Source organism: Podarcis vaucheri (genome assembly GCF_965113315.1).
Source record: "Podarcis vaucheri genome assembly, chromosome: 10".
Lineage (NCBI taxonomy): Eukaryota > Metazoa > Chordata > Lepidosauria > Squamata > Lacertidae > Podarcis > Podarcis vaucheri.
Genome location: NC_138748.1, coordinates 72,563,441 through 72,578,130, shown reverse-complemented (window position 1 = coordinate 72,578,130; position 14,690 = coordinate 72,563,441). Strand labels below are relative to the sequence as shown.

At 49.9% G+C, this 14,690-nt stretch overlaps 1 protein-coding gene across 5 annotated transcripts in view; it reads right to left on the bottom strand.

The window, feature by feature from the left end:
- Positions 1 to 5,972: 5,972 nt before the first annotated feature.
- LOC309541264 (uncharacterized protein) overlaps positions 5,973 to 14,690 on the bottom strand; it is a 76,498-nt gene continuing 67,780 nt past the window's right edge. For 4 of the 5 annotated variants that reach the window (XM_082238915.1, XM_082238912.1, XM_082238914.1 and 1 more), the window contains exons 2-3: positions 9,412 to 9,556; positions 5,973 to 8,900 (exon numbers count right to left, since the gene is read on the bottom strand). In XM_082238915.1, coding sequence (XP_082095041.1) covers positions 6,716 to 8,782 — 2,067 coding nt within the window. In that variant the 5' untranslated portion in view covers positions 8,783 to 8,900; positions 9,412 to 9,556 and the 3' untranslated portion in view covers positions 5,973 to 6,715. Of the gene's footprint in view, positions 8,901 to 9,062; positions 9,160 to 9,411; positions 9,557 to 14,690 lie in introns of all 5 variants that reach the window. The other variant, XM_082238916.1, reaches the window with a different exon arrangement.

Sequence of the window (14,690 nt, the reverse complement as noted above, 5' to 3'; positions counted from 1 at the left end):
AAAGGGGAGGTCTGGTGGCAGTAATCTGAGCATCCTGGACCCTGCCCCATGGTTGCCCTTGCCCTCCACCAAACACCCATCAAGTGTAACAAAAGAGAGATTTACATTTCCCTGCTAGGTGCAGAAGTGTGTCAGTACCCAGAGCAGAACAAGGGGAAGGGGTGCAAAAAACCATGACCGCCATGTGGCCTGACTTATGCCCCCTCCCCCTCACCAACAAAAAGGGAAATGGCTGGCTGGAGGGCAGTGGATGGCGTCATCAGGGCAGCCATGCCCCCGCTACAAAACAAAAAGACACCCCCCCCACGGCTAGCTGGGGGCTCACCCAGAAAGAAAAGGGGCAAAATTGTGGCCTAGCCTGGTGGAGGAACCATGCCCCTTCCAATCAGGCCAGAACTTACCTTAATCCGGCTGCCAGGACATGCTCCTGATGATCCTGATCCTGGAAGGAAGAAAACCAAAAGGGGCTTGGACAAAGGGGTCGGCCTCTTTTCTTTGGCCTTTGCCACACTCCTGGCCGGCCACACATTGTCCTCCCTGACCTGTTTCTCAGCCAAGTTAATCACACCCTTTTGTCTTCATCTGGGTTGGTTATTTCTGGAATGGCTACCTGTCTGGCACTCAGGTATCAGGATGCCAGGAATTATCACTCAGGCAGAGGGGCTGCTGAGTTGCTGAGCTCACATGTCTATAGGAATTTCTGAAGTTACCCCAGTGAGCCAGTACATAGAGACATTTATCAGTGAATTCTTTTATTTGGTATTGTGCAGGAGAGGCCCTTTGAATAAATAGGAATAAACTGTGATGGAAGTGCTTTGTGGGGACAAGTCCCAAAAGTGATGGTGCTGATTTTGGTAGTGGGCTGCATGTGCATGATATCTGCTGGAGGGGCAACCCCCCCAACCTATACATAAATTACTGCAACAGTATGCGCAGGGCACTTGCTTATGGGGGCTTATGGGGTGGGAGTAGGGTAGAGGTTGCAGGAAGGAAGGGGTGGGGGGACACGACCCCCTACTTTCCAGGGATCCCACTAGTAGCTTTGAAGGGGTGGCCGATTCCTGGGTGGGAGGGAGAATCCAAGGCGGCCCCTCGAGAAAATCCCCGCGGGCGCCACGATGGAGACGTGTCCCCAAAGACTGGTCTTCCTGACTCTCTCCCCCCCCCATTGCTGCCCTTCCCTGCCCCAGGGATGCTCCCCCTCCCCACTTCCTCGACCCCCTCCCTCTGTCCCAGAGTCTCCCCTGAACCCAGAGGCCCCCCTTGGCGCGGCTCACCCCACGCCCTGCGCCCCCATCTCTCCGTCCGGAGGGGCCCCCCAAGACGAGCAGGGGAGGGACAGGGGGGTCTCTATCCAGGCCTCCCTCACGCCCCTTAACCCTTTCATGGCCCACCTCTTTCCGCGCGGAACCCACAGCGCCCCAGGGAAGCCTGCGCGGGGAAATGGGGCGAGGGGGCTTCGTTGGGATCCCCTGGGTGGGCTTCCTAAGGGTCCAAGGAAAACCCCCTTCGCAGCACGCGTGCAGGGATCCAGCTGCACGAAAGGCGCTTTGGGGAGCTCAAGGGGGTCTCTGGATCCTTCTCTCCCCTTCCCCCGCGACCCCTTTACCTCTTTGTCCTCGCTCGCGGTTCTCCTTCCTGCAACATCCACGTGGGTGGGGGGGGATTTACCTGCCGCCCCTCCTCCCCTCTCCGAAAGCGCGCGACCCTAGAGCTACGGGACAGAGCAGCAATCCAGCGCAGAAGAGCCACTTCCGGGAGAAGCAGGCCATTTGGGAGGGGGGCTCATCCCCCCCCCATTCCCGGAACAGAGGTCGGATGGCGAGGAGAAGGAGCAACATATTGGGGAAGGGATTTGGGGTTTGCGGTGGCGGGGTGTGGGAAGGATGTGCCGGGAGGGGTGGAATTGGGGGGGGGCGGGGAGGAGAGGAAGGCTTCCCCCCTCCCCTCTTCCTTCTGTGAATCAGGAGATGGGGGCTGGGCTGATCCCGGCAATCCTATTGAAAAGTGGGGTGTGTCCCCCCACAATGTTTATATTGCAAAATCCTTCCCTCCCCCACCCCACGCCACGAGCTTAGATCCCTCCGTGTTTTAGGTATTGCTGCTGTTAAATCCAGGAAGTGGGGAGCGGCAGTCAAGACAGAAATCCATCGGGATGGGGGATTGAATCCTGATACTTTCCAAGGTGAAGCGCAGGAAAGCATTGCAGCTAGGGGAATGTGTGAATACTATTGTGGTGCTTTGGGGAAGAGGGTAGTTAAAAGGTGTGGGAAAGTGGGGTTGTGGTGGAGCGATGAACCCAAATGACTGAGAATTCACTGTGAACAGGACTGGCCCACCCAAGCCTCACCCCCTTACCTAAAAGCCTGACAGCCCGCAATGTGACAGGATTGTGACTCCTGCCCTCAGCAAGCAAAATAGCCCCCCCCCACCGGAACAAGGCAATCTCCGGGATGCTGAGGTGCCCCGAGGGCTGTGCGGGACCCCCATTCAGTGGCGTAGCGTGGGTTGTCAGCACCTGGGGCAAGGCAAGTAATTTGCGCCCCCTAACCCGTGGATTTGTGCCCCCTAACCTGTGGATTTGCGCCCCCTAACCCTAACCCCCAGATGTTGCGCCCGGTGCGGCCGGCACCCCCTGCACCCCCCACGCTACGCCACTGCCCCCATTCCTTGAAATGGTGGGAGCCGTGGGCTGTGGCTCTGTGTGTGTCTCAGGCAAAAGGGGGGAGGGCTGCTCTGTGTGTTTTGCTAGCAGTTAAAATTGCACTTTTTGGGGAAAGAGCTTTCTTTTTGTCTGCTTTGCATTGACGCTTTTGTCTCCAGCTCAGCCCGGGGAGCTGGGGCTGGAGGGTCAGCTGTGTGTGGGGGGGACCCCCCTGCAACAAGAGGCTCCCAGCTCTATGTATGTCTATGTATTTTATTGTCTCTTTCTTGGACTGAGGTGGTGAGGAAAGAGGGGAAAGTTTTCTCACTTTGTGTTTTGCTTGAAGGCTCCTCTCCGGCTGAGGGCTGGGGCTGCAGACATCGGGCTCTCTCCCCCCTCGGCACAACTGCGAGTTCTCTGCCTAGGACTGGCAGGCTGTGCAGCCGAGGGGGGCATTTATTTATGAGTCTTTTCTTTCTGGGGCAGCAGGCCACCAGTCTCTTTTCAAAAGGCTTCCCCCCACATGTCAGAAGGGCAGTGAGCCCCTCTTGTGTAACAACTTAAGCAGGAGAGCATAATGGGGGGGGGTCACACTCACAGGAGGAATGGACTCCATTACAAGGCATGGTGAATAATTTTGGCAAATTCAAATGCAAATACGGTGGAGCGATGAACCCCAAACAAGTGAGAACTCCCTCCGGACAGCCCCCCCCGGGCTCGTAGGACCTGGACCTAACCAACCAGGTCTTTAGAAGCGTGGCAAAACACCCTGGATGTTTGGAGCAGTTTGCATACGCAGACTCCTGGGTAGCGGTCCTGAGAGAGAGCCCTACGTGGCTGCAGACCTTGAAAGGACAGTATTGCACCTCGCTGATGGTGCAGTGGGCTCTGGAGGAGGCAGAAGTAATCAAACCCCAAAAGAAAGAGCACTTTTCCAGAGGAGAGGAGAAAATGAAAGAACCAACCTGGCCCCCAGTGGCTCCCATATCAGCCTTTAATTGGCCAGACCTAGGAGTTTTGATAGCCTTTGGGGGCCTACAACAACCGGACTCCGAGTCTTCTTCCCTTGGGGGTTCCCCAGTTGGTGCCTGCCCCCCCTTCACCCAGCCAGTCCATGACAGCAAAAGCAGCAACAACAGTAAATTCAGTACGATAATAATATGCACACTGGTCCTCTGGCAGGAAGAATAATAACTTCTGGGACTATGGAAAAATACTATCTTCCCCAAACCCCAGAATAAGCAGGAGCTCTGGGATTGCCCCATGGGGTTCGTGAGGGAAGATAGCCCCCCCCAGGAGACTTCCCTGGTACCTGCAGCCCCTCCTTCCCCCTCTTGCAATAAGGCTTGGGGTGGGGAGTCTCCCATTAAATTACAGTATTTTAAGTTTTCTTCAGAATGCGTAGGAGGCAGGGAGAAGTTCTGGTGAAGAAGCAGTGTTCGGAAATCATGCTGTGGTGGGGGTGGGAGAGTTTGGTGCAAAAACCAGTCACACACAGATGCACCCATTTTGCATGCTTGAATACAGCAACTCCAGGGCATGAGCTAAGTATCAGCGGGGTAGGGGCCACGTGTAGAGCAATTCCCATGCTGAGGTCAAAAACACACACAGAAGCAGCAGGACTTCTTCAGTAATAGTTTACTGAGCTTTCAAAGCATGCAGTTCTCACTGGGTTCCCAGTGAGGCACAAAACTTTGCTCCTGAGAGCAAATCCAGTTTCAGCAGTAAAAAAATACAGCACACAGGATATCTAAGTCAGGCACACACACCGGCAGAAGGGAGCAAGGGAGGAAAGAGGCTGGAAGGACACAGGGCAAAGGATGTGTGTCTTTCGCTTCCTGTCATCTGGGAGGGAAGTCAGGAACTCGGCATCTGCAGGGACTTCACGAAGCAAAGCTTTCTGACGCTGCTTGCAGGCACATCCCAGAAACACACACTATGATCTGTGGTGTGTTGCCATATCAGTTGTTTTTGGAAGGTTATCATGATGTGATCAAGAAACCAGTAATGGACAATATATTGCCCAGCCCTCACTGACCACCAGCAATCCAGATAAACCCTCACCCCTTCTCTATTGAAAGGTACTTTACATCTTAGATTATAATCACATTGTTTGACATTGCCTTCAATATTTCATTACTATACAGTTTTACACATAAATACCAGAATTTAACATACAAAACATGTTTTAAAGACCAATTTCCTGCTGAGTTCATTTCTGTGAAGAAAAGAGTGGACTCTGAGAGGAAGACGTCCCACACTCCATACATTTAAATGGGTTCTTACATGTGAGAGTCTCTAGATGTTCCTTAAACAATCCATTGTAAATAAAGCACTTTTTGCAATCTTTTCATTTAAACTGCTTCTCCTCTTTGAGTTTGTTGATGGTTTGAAGGGTTTCAAGTACTAAAGTTCTTCCTGTCCGTGAGTCTGTTGATTTAGAACTTGCACTAGGACTGAACCTCTACAGTGGTACCTTGCAAGACGAACACCTCGCAAGACGGAAAACCCGCTAGACGAAAGGGTTTTCCGTTTTGGAGGCGCTTCGCAAGACGAATTTCCCTATGGGCTTGCTTCGCAAGACGACAGCCCATAGGGAAATGTCCGGGACAGCGGGGAAGCGCAGTGCGTCTTCCCCACTGTCCTCGGACCTCCTCCGAAGCCGGGCGGCGGGGCGGGAAAGCCTCCTCCCGCCGCCGCCGGGCTTCGGAACGATGCTCCGAAGCCGGGCGGCGGGGCGGGAACACCTGTCCCCGCCGCCCGGCTTCGGAACGGTGCTCCAAAGCCGGGCGGCGGGGCGAGAACGCCTCCTCCCGCCGCCGCCGGGCTTCGGAACGATGCTCCGAAGCCCGGCGGCGGGGCGGGAACACCTTCTGAAGGCGGGCAGGGGGCGAAAGTCTTTGTTCCCCCACCTGCCTTCCCGGGAGAGCGGAGAAACACAGCGCGTTTCTCCGCTGTCCCGGAGGGCTTTTGAAGTCAGGCGTGGGGGAGCAAAGACTTTTGCCCCCCGCCCGCCTTCAGAAGGGGTCCAGGACCTCTTCTGAAGGCTGGTGGGGGGCAAAAGTCTTTGTCCCCCCTGCCTGCCTTCCCAGGGGCTTTTAAATCGCCCCGGACAGCGGAGAAGTCCTCCGCTGTCCCGGGGCGATTTTAAAATGCCGCCCGCCAGCATTTTAAGATCGCCCGGACAGGGGAGAAGTCCTCCGCTGTCCCGGGGTTTTTTAAAATGCTGGGGGTGGGAAGAAAAGCCCTTGTCCCCCCCAGCCTTCAGAAGAGGTCCGGGGACACCTGCCCCTGCCACCCGGCTTCGGAACGGTGCTCCAAAGCCGGGCGGCGGGGCGGGAACACCTGCCCCCGCCGCCAGGCTTCGGAACTGTGCTCCAAAGCCGGGCGGCGGGGCGGGAACACCTGCCCCCGCCGCCCGGCTTCGGAACGGTGCTCCGAAGCCGGGCGGCGGGGAGGGAACACCTTCTGAAGGCGGGCGGGGGGCGAAAGTCTTTGTTCCCCCCTGCCTGCCTTCCCGGGAGAGCGGAGAAACACAGCGCGTTTCTCCGCTGTCCCGGAGGGCTTTTGAAGGCAGGCGGGGGGGGAGCAAAGACTTTTGCCCCCCGCCCGCCTTCAGAAGAGGTCCAGGACCTCTTCTGAAGGCTGGCGGGGGGCAAAAGTCTTTGTCCCCCCTGCCTGCCTTCCCAGGAGCTTTTAAATCACCCCGGACAGCGGAGAAGTCCTCCGCTGTCCCAGGGTTTTTTTAAAATGCTGGGGGTGGGAAGAAAAGCCCTTGTCCCCCCCCCAGCCTTCAGAAGAGGTCCGGGGACAGACTGTCCCCGGACCTGGTCTGAAGGCGGTTTCCCTACGAACACATTAATTGATTTTCAATGCATTCCTATGGGAAACCGTGCATCGCAAGACGAAAAACTCGCAAGATGAAGAGACTTGCGGAACGAATTAATTTCGTCTTGCGAGGCACCACTGTATCTACTTTCCTGATATTTATAAGGTTTGGATTTTGTTTGTGTTTGTTGACATAAATCAATGGTTCCACTCTGACTGGAGCTCCTTCCACAGTCCATACATTTACACAGTTTCTCCCCTGTGTGTCTGCTGATGTTTTCTAAGGTGTCCATTCTGCCTGAAGCTCTTTTCGCACTCCAGGCATTTAAATGGTTTCTCCCCTGTGTGAATCCGTTGATGTTTTCTAAGATTTCCATTATCACTAAAGCTTTTTCCACACTCCATACATGTAAATGGTTTCTCCCCTGTGTGAGTCCGTTGATGAATATTGAGGTGTCCACTCTGACTGAAGCTCTTTCCACACTCCATACATTTATATGGTTTCTCCTCTGTGTGAGTCCGTTGATGAATATTGAGGTGTCCAATCTGACTGAAGCTCTTTCCACACTCCATACATTTAAATGGTTTCTGCCCTGTGTGAGTCTGTAGATGTATATTGAGGCATCCACTCTGACTGAAGCTCTTTCCACATTCCATACATTTATATGGTTTCTCCTCTGTGTGAGTCCGTTGATGAATATTGAGGTGTCCACTCTGACTGAAGCTCTTTCCACACTCCATACATGTAAATGGTTTCTCCCCTGTGTGAGTCTGTAGATGTATATTGAGGCATCCACTCTGACTGAAGCTCTTTCCACATTCCATACATTTATATGGTTTCTCCTCTGTGTGAGTCCGTTGATGAATATTGAGGTGTCCAATCTGACTGAAGCTCTTTCCACACTCCATACATTTAAATGGTTTCTGCCCTGTGTGAGTCTGTAGATGTATATTGAGGCATCCACTCTGACTGAAGCTCTTTCCACATTCCATACATTTATATGGTTTCTCCTCTGTGTGAGTCCGTTGATGAATATTGAGGTGTCCAATCTGACTGAAGCTCTTTCCACACTCCATACATTTAAATGGTTTCTCCCCTGTATGAGTCCGTTGATGTTTTCTCAGTTGTCCATTATCACTAAAGCTCTTTCCGCACTCCATGCATGTAATTGGTTTCTCCCCTGTGTGAGTCTGTTTATGTATATTGAGGTGTCCACTCTGACTGAAGCTCTTTCCACACTCCATACATTTATATGATTTCTCCGCTGTGTGAGTCTGTTGATGTATATTGAGGTGTCCACTCTGACTGAAGCTCTTTCCACACTCCATACATTTAAATGGTTTCTCCCCTGTGTGAGTCCGTTGATGTGTTCTAAGGGTTGCATTGAAACTGAAGCTCTTTCCGCACTCCAGGCATTTAAATGGTTTCTCCCCTGTGTGAATCCATTGATGTTTTCTAAGATTTCCATTATCACTAAAGCTTTTTCCACACTCCATACATGTAAATGGTTTCTCCCCTGTGTGAGTCCATTGATGAATATTGAGGTGTCCACTCTGACTGAAGCTCTTTCCACACTCCATACATGTAAATGGTTTCTGCCCTGTGTGAGTCTGTAGATGTATATTGAGGCGTCCACTCTGACTGAAGCTCTTTCCACACTCCATACATTTATATGGTTTCTCCGCTGTGTGAGTCTGTTGATGTATATTGAGGTGTCCACTCCGACTGAAACTTTTTCCACATTCCATACATTTATATGGTTTCTCCTCTGTGTGAGTCCGTTGATGTGTATTGAGGTGTCCACTCTGACTGAAGCTCTTTCCACACTCCATACATTTATATGGTTTCTCCGCTGTGTGATTCTGTTGATGTATATTGAGGTGTCCACTCCGACTGAAACTTTTTCCACATTCCATACATTTATATGGTTTCTCCTCTGTGTGAGTCCGTTGATGTGTATTGAGGTGTCCACTCTGACTGAAGCTCTTTCCACACTCCATACATTTATATGGTTTCTCCTCTGTGTGAGTCCGTTGATGAATATTGAGGTGTCCACTCTGACTGAAGCTCTTTCCACACTCCATACATTTATATGGTTTCTCCCCTGTGTGAATCCGTTGATGTATATTGAGGTATCCACTCTGACTGAAGCTCTTTCCACACTCCATACATTTATATGGTTTCTCCCCTGTGCTATTCTGTTGATGTCTTCTAAGTTTGCCATTATTCCTAATGCTCTTTCTGCACTCCATACCTTTAAATGGTATCCTCCCTGTTGGAGGTCGTTGATGTGAACTATGTGCACTCATTCAATGAAGAATATTCCACATTTTAATTTCTATTCCTAATGAAACGAAAGGTGCACCATTCCCTGGAGTTTTGACTGTCTTCTCCATCCCCTTCTTCAGAGTGGGAGGAAAGTAAATCCTGTTGGGTTTCAAGGAAGAGAATTAAGGGAAAGACAACACATCAACCTCCATTAGCACATTCTCCTATTTCAACGTCTCCTACACTCCCTCACCTCCTACTCATATTCCCAATTTTTAGGAAATGAAGTTGTCATGTCAAATTATAGTAATTCAAGAGCACCTTGCCAAATCCTCAATCAATGTTCATAAAGCAACATGATTCTTTAAAGAGTGATGTGCTGTCTGATCTCGTGTCTGTCTTCTGACGCAGGACTATCCTAAAATGACACTGAAAAGCAGGATATTCAAGGCAAATAGATAAACTGTCGTTAGTGGAATGTGTAGTACCTTGAAAATGTTGTATTGATTCACTAATGGCATGAATTTATTCCTGTTCTGTCTTAAAAGATCATAATCATACGATGTCATGGGGTGTTAGGGGAGCGGTAGTACCTTTGGTGGGGGAAATGTCATGCACCTTATGGGGTAATTTATGCACCACTGGTCTCCACCCTGCACTCAGCTCTCACCTTTGGCTTCCGGAAGCTGTCAGCATGCAATAGGGGCCGCAATCCCAGGAACGGTTTCAACCGGCATGCTAAACCAGGTGAGGATAGCTGCTGGGTCTCAAATTCTTGGTGGGTTGGGGAATTCTGCTGCAGGTGATGGCAGGCTCTGGTGGATGGAAAGGATGAGAACAACAGTGAATCCCACAGTCAAGAAGGCAGATTCTGCCCATTCTGCAGAGGAAAGTCAGGGCAGATGGGGCTCGTCAACCGGGGAAGGAAGCCCATCGCAAAGGAAATCTCTGGTCGTAATACTTTGGTCACACCCTCACTTCCTCTTTTTTAAAAAAAAATTATTTATTTATTTATACATACATACAACAAGGAAAAAAACTCACACAAAACACACAAATACCAAATTACACACAAATTACAAAAATAACCATAGACACACAATTTTCTTGGCAAACAATAAAACATCTATTGGTCTTAACACTAAAGACCCAACTTCCCGTCTATTCCATATTTCAAATTCATATTAAGTATTGCCAATACACACCTTTTTTTTTAATAATTAAACTTATTCTCAATAAATCTAATTTCTTCTATCTACCTACCAACTATCACTGAAGTTCCTCGAATACTGCAACAGAATTAAAACTACTATATTTATTTTTCAGATATTCTTTGAAAACCTCCCATTTAGAAACAAATTCCTGTTTTGTTTTATTCTTTATTTTTTCTGATAAACCATCTAATTCGGCATATTGCGTCAGCTTTTGGATCCAATCTTGTATAGAGGGGATTTCATTACTCTTCCATTTTGCTGCGATCAAAACTCTTGCTGCCGCCATCACATATAAAAAGATACCCTTCCTCTTTTCTGGAATATCCAGATCTGTTATTCCCAGGAGGTAGGCCTCTGGTTTTTTATTGAAAGAGATCTTTAGCACTTTTTGCAGTTCTGCATATATACTCTCCCAGAATACCTGTATTTTCCTACATATCCACCACATATGGTAGAATGTTCCTGAGTCTCCGCATCTCCAACAATTACTTGACACATTTTTATACATTTTTGAAAGTTTCCATGGTGTTAGATACCATCAATGTTGCATTTTTGAAAGTTCTCTCTAATTGTGTAACAGTTTGTGAATTTCCAATTAATCTTCCATAAATTTTCCCATTGGGCCATGGTTCCCTCACTTCCTGAAGGAGCGTCTCCACCCCCATCATTCTACCCGGACACTGAGGTCCAGCACCGAGGGCCTTCTGGCAGTTCCCTCACTGCGAGAAGCCAAGTTACAGGGAACCAGGCAGAGGGCCTTCTTGGTAGTGGCGCCTTCCCTGTGGAACACCCTCCCACCAGATGTCAAAGAGAACAACAATTACCAGGCTTTTAGAAGACATCTGAAGGCAACCCTGTTTTGGGAAGCTTTTAATGTTTGATGTATTATAGTATTTTAATATTCTTTTGGAAGCCGCCCAGAGTGGCTGGGGAAACCCAGCCAGATGGGCGAGGTATAAATAATAAATTATTATTATTACTATTATTCCTCTTGAGTTATCTTCAGGAGAAGAAAATCCTATAGAGGAAAACCTACACAAATCCAGAATGGACTCTCTAAGACGGTTGGATGGTGTCCTGCACACCTCCTTCCAGCAACTCCGATGGCCCCTTGAAAACTAATGAAAGTCTTGGGCCTGGAGCTTTTGGAGGTGCCGGACCAGGAAAGCTTCTGCCACCATTATCCTTCCAATTGTGATTCAGGTCTCATCATACGACAGAAACTACCCTGGTTGCGCTGCTTGATGATCTCTGATGTGCTAGAGACCAAGGGGAAAGCTCTTTCCTGGTTCTGCTGGATCTCTCAGCAGCTTTAGAGACCTTTGACCATGGTATCCTTCTGGACCCTCTAGGGGAGCTGAGGGCACAACTGTGCAGTTGTTCCCCTCCTTCCTCCTGGGCCATGTCCAGAAAGTGGTGTTGGGGGATGAGTGTTCAGACCCCTGGGCTCTCACTTGTGGGGTGCCTCAGGGCTCCTTCCTCTCCCCCATGCTTTTTAATGTCTATACGAAGTCACGGGGAGAGATCATCAGCGGGTTTGGGCTGCATGTTCCCCAGTATGTGGATGATACCCAGCTCTTCCTCTCTTTTAAATTGGAACCAGTGAAGGTCCTGTGTGAAGGTCCAAACTGGGAGGGGTGGCTAACACCCCAGAGGACAGGATCACACTTCAAAACGACCTTGACAGATTAGAGAACTGGGCAAAAACAAACAAGATGAATTTTAACAGGGAGAAATGTAAAGTATTGCACTTGGGCAAAAAAAAATGAGAGGCACAAATACAAGATGGGTGACACCTGGCTTGAGAGTAGTACATGTGAAAAGGATCTAGGAGTCTTGGTTGACCACAAACTTGACATGAGCCAACAGTGTGACGCGGCAGCTAAAAAAGCCAATGCAATTCTGGGCTGCATCAATAGGAGTATAGCATCTAGATCAAGGGAAGTAATAGTGCCACTGTATTCTGCTCTGGTCAGACCACACCTGGAGTACTGTGTCCAGTTCTGGGCACCACAATTCAAGAAGGACACTGACAAACTGGAACGTGTCCAGAGGAGGGCAACCAAAATGGTCAAAGGCCTGGAAACGATGCCTTATGAGGAACGGCTAAGGGAGCTGGGCATGTTTAGCCTGGAGAAGAGGAGGTTAAGGGGTGATATGATAGCCATGTTCAAATATATAAAAGGATGTCACATAGAGGAGGGAGAAAGGTTGTTTTCTGCTGCTCTGGAGAAGCGGACATGGAGCAATGGATCCAAACTACAAGAAAGAATATTCCACCTAAACATTAGGAAGAACTTCCTGACAGTAAGAGCTGTTCGACAGTGGAATTTGCTGCCAAGGAGTGTGGTGGAGTCTCCTACTTTGGAGGTCTTTAAGCAGAGGCTTGACAACCATATGTCAGGAGTGCTCTGATGGTGTTTCCTGCTTGGCAGGGGGTTGGACTTGATGGCCCTTGTGGTCTCTTCCAACTCTATGATTCTATGATTCTATGAGTGTCTGGAGGCAGTTGGAGGATGGATGGCGGCTAACAGATTGAGGATGAATCTTGACAAGACAGAAATACTGTACCAGGGGGACAGGGGGCAGACAGATGTGGAAGACACCCTAGACCTGATGTAGGTAACTGTGCCCCAAAAGGACCAGGTGCACAACCTGGGGGTCATTTTGGACTCACAGCTGTCCATGGAGGCGCAGGTCAATTTTGTGTCCAGGGCAGTTGTCTGCCAGCTCCATCTGGTATGCTGGTTGAGACCCTACATGCCTGGAGACTGTCTCCCCAGAGTGGTGCATGCTCTGGTGATCTCCCGCTTGGACGACTGCCATGTGATACATGGGGCCATCTGTGAAGGTGGCTCGTAAACTGCAACTAATCCAGAATGTGGCAGCTAGACAACAGGATGGGAGCAGCCATTGAGACAACATAACACCAGTCTGAAAGGATCTTCACTGACTCCCAGTACAGTGGTGCCCCGCAAGACGAATGCCTCGCAAGACGAAAAACTCACTAGACGAAAGGGTTTTGCGTTTTTCGAGTCGTTACACAAGACGAATTTCCCTATGGGTTTGCTTCGCAAGACGAAACGTCTTGCGAGTTCTTGCGAGTTTGTTTCCTTTTTCTTAAAGCCGCTAAGCCGTTAATAGCCGCTAAGCCGTTAATAGCCGCTAATAGCCGTGCTTCGCAAGACGAAAAAACCGCAAGACGAAGAGACTCGCGGAACGGATTAATTTCGTTTTGCGAGGCACCACTGTACATTTCTGAGAACAATTCACATTGTTGGTGCTGACCTTTAAATTGCTGTGGTTGCATTTTTCAGGCATAGATTCCTGTTATGCCTTCTGTCACAAATTTATTTGCTGAAGGAATTTTTTGCTGTCTCTGAGCTTTTTTTCCTACTCTGCTAATTATATGTCGGACTTGCTCTGGAAATCATTATGGAGGAGCAAGATCATTGACCTAAAGCCCTACAGCCTCACTCTCTGTAGACCTGAAGGAGCGTCTCCACCCCCATCGCTCATTCTGCACACTGAGGTCCTCCTTCGAGGGTCTTCTGCTGGTTCACCCCCCCCACCCCCATTGAGAAGCGAAGTTACAGGGAAGCAGGCAGAGGGCAAGGAAATGGGCAACTATCTGACATTTAGAAGACAGCTGAAGGCAGCCCTGTATCAGGATGTTTTTAATGTCTGATGTTTTACTGTCTTTTATATGTACTGTAATTTGCCCAGAGTGGCTGGGGAAACCCAGCCAGATAGCAGGGTAGAAATCCTACAATCATTCTTATTATACTGTGATTTTTTTGTAGATATTTTGGAATTCGTACTGCAATATCAGTTCATGAAGTGTTATGGGTGGAGAAAATCACAGGGATGCCATAAACGGTAATCCCACCCACAAACTCTCATTCACATACAGTCTGTAAATTAGGGGAGGTCACACACCTCACCGGTGCTAATACTGGCAGTCTTTGGCCTGTATAGGCACACCTTATATGTAGAGCCTCCAGCCACAAGCACTGTCTACCATGAAAATGGGGCCTTTGACTGGGAAGAATCTCAGCTTGTCAGTCACTTTGACACTGCCTACAAAGAATAACAGGGACAGAAATGCTTTTGAGGTGCAGCTTCTATATCAGTTGTGAGAGCCATTCCATGGACTCTGCACCCCTGTTTCTGATGACAGGTGTACATTATCCTCATCCTCAATGAAAAGACATTAAAGATGGAAGCCTGAGAGAGAGGGAAAGGTTTCTGGCTGCTTCCTGGGTGGGATTGCAGAAACAAAGAGCCGCTTCTGAGAAGGCCCCCCCTCCCCTCTTCCTCTTGGAATTTCCTCTCCTCTCCAGGGGACCAATTGTTGGACTGGGCAGAATCGCTGCGTCTGAGCTGATGGGGGCGGGCAGAGGATGGAGATTGCAGGAAGGAAGGGAAGGGGGGGACAGGACCCCCCCCCCCACTTTCCAGGGATCCCTCTCAAGTCGCTTTGAAGGGGTGGCCGATTCCTGGGCCGGATGGAGAAGCAAAGGAGGCCCCTTCAGAGATTCCCCGCGGGCGCCACGATGAAGACGTCTCCTCACGTACTGGTCTTCCTGTATCTCTCTCTCCCCCCCCCCGCGCCAATGCTGCCCTTCCCCGCCCCAGGGATGCTCCCCCCGACTTCCTCGACCCCTCCCTCTTTCCCTGAGTCTCCCCTGCACCAAGAGGCCGCCTTGGCGGGGCCCACCCCTCGCCCTGCGCG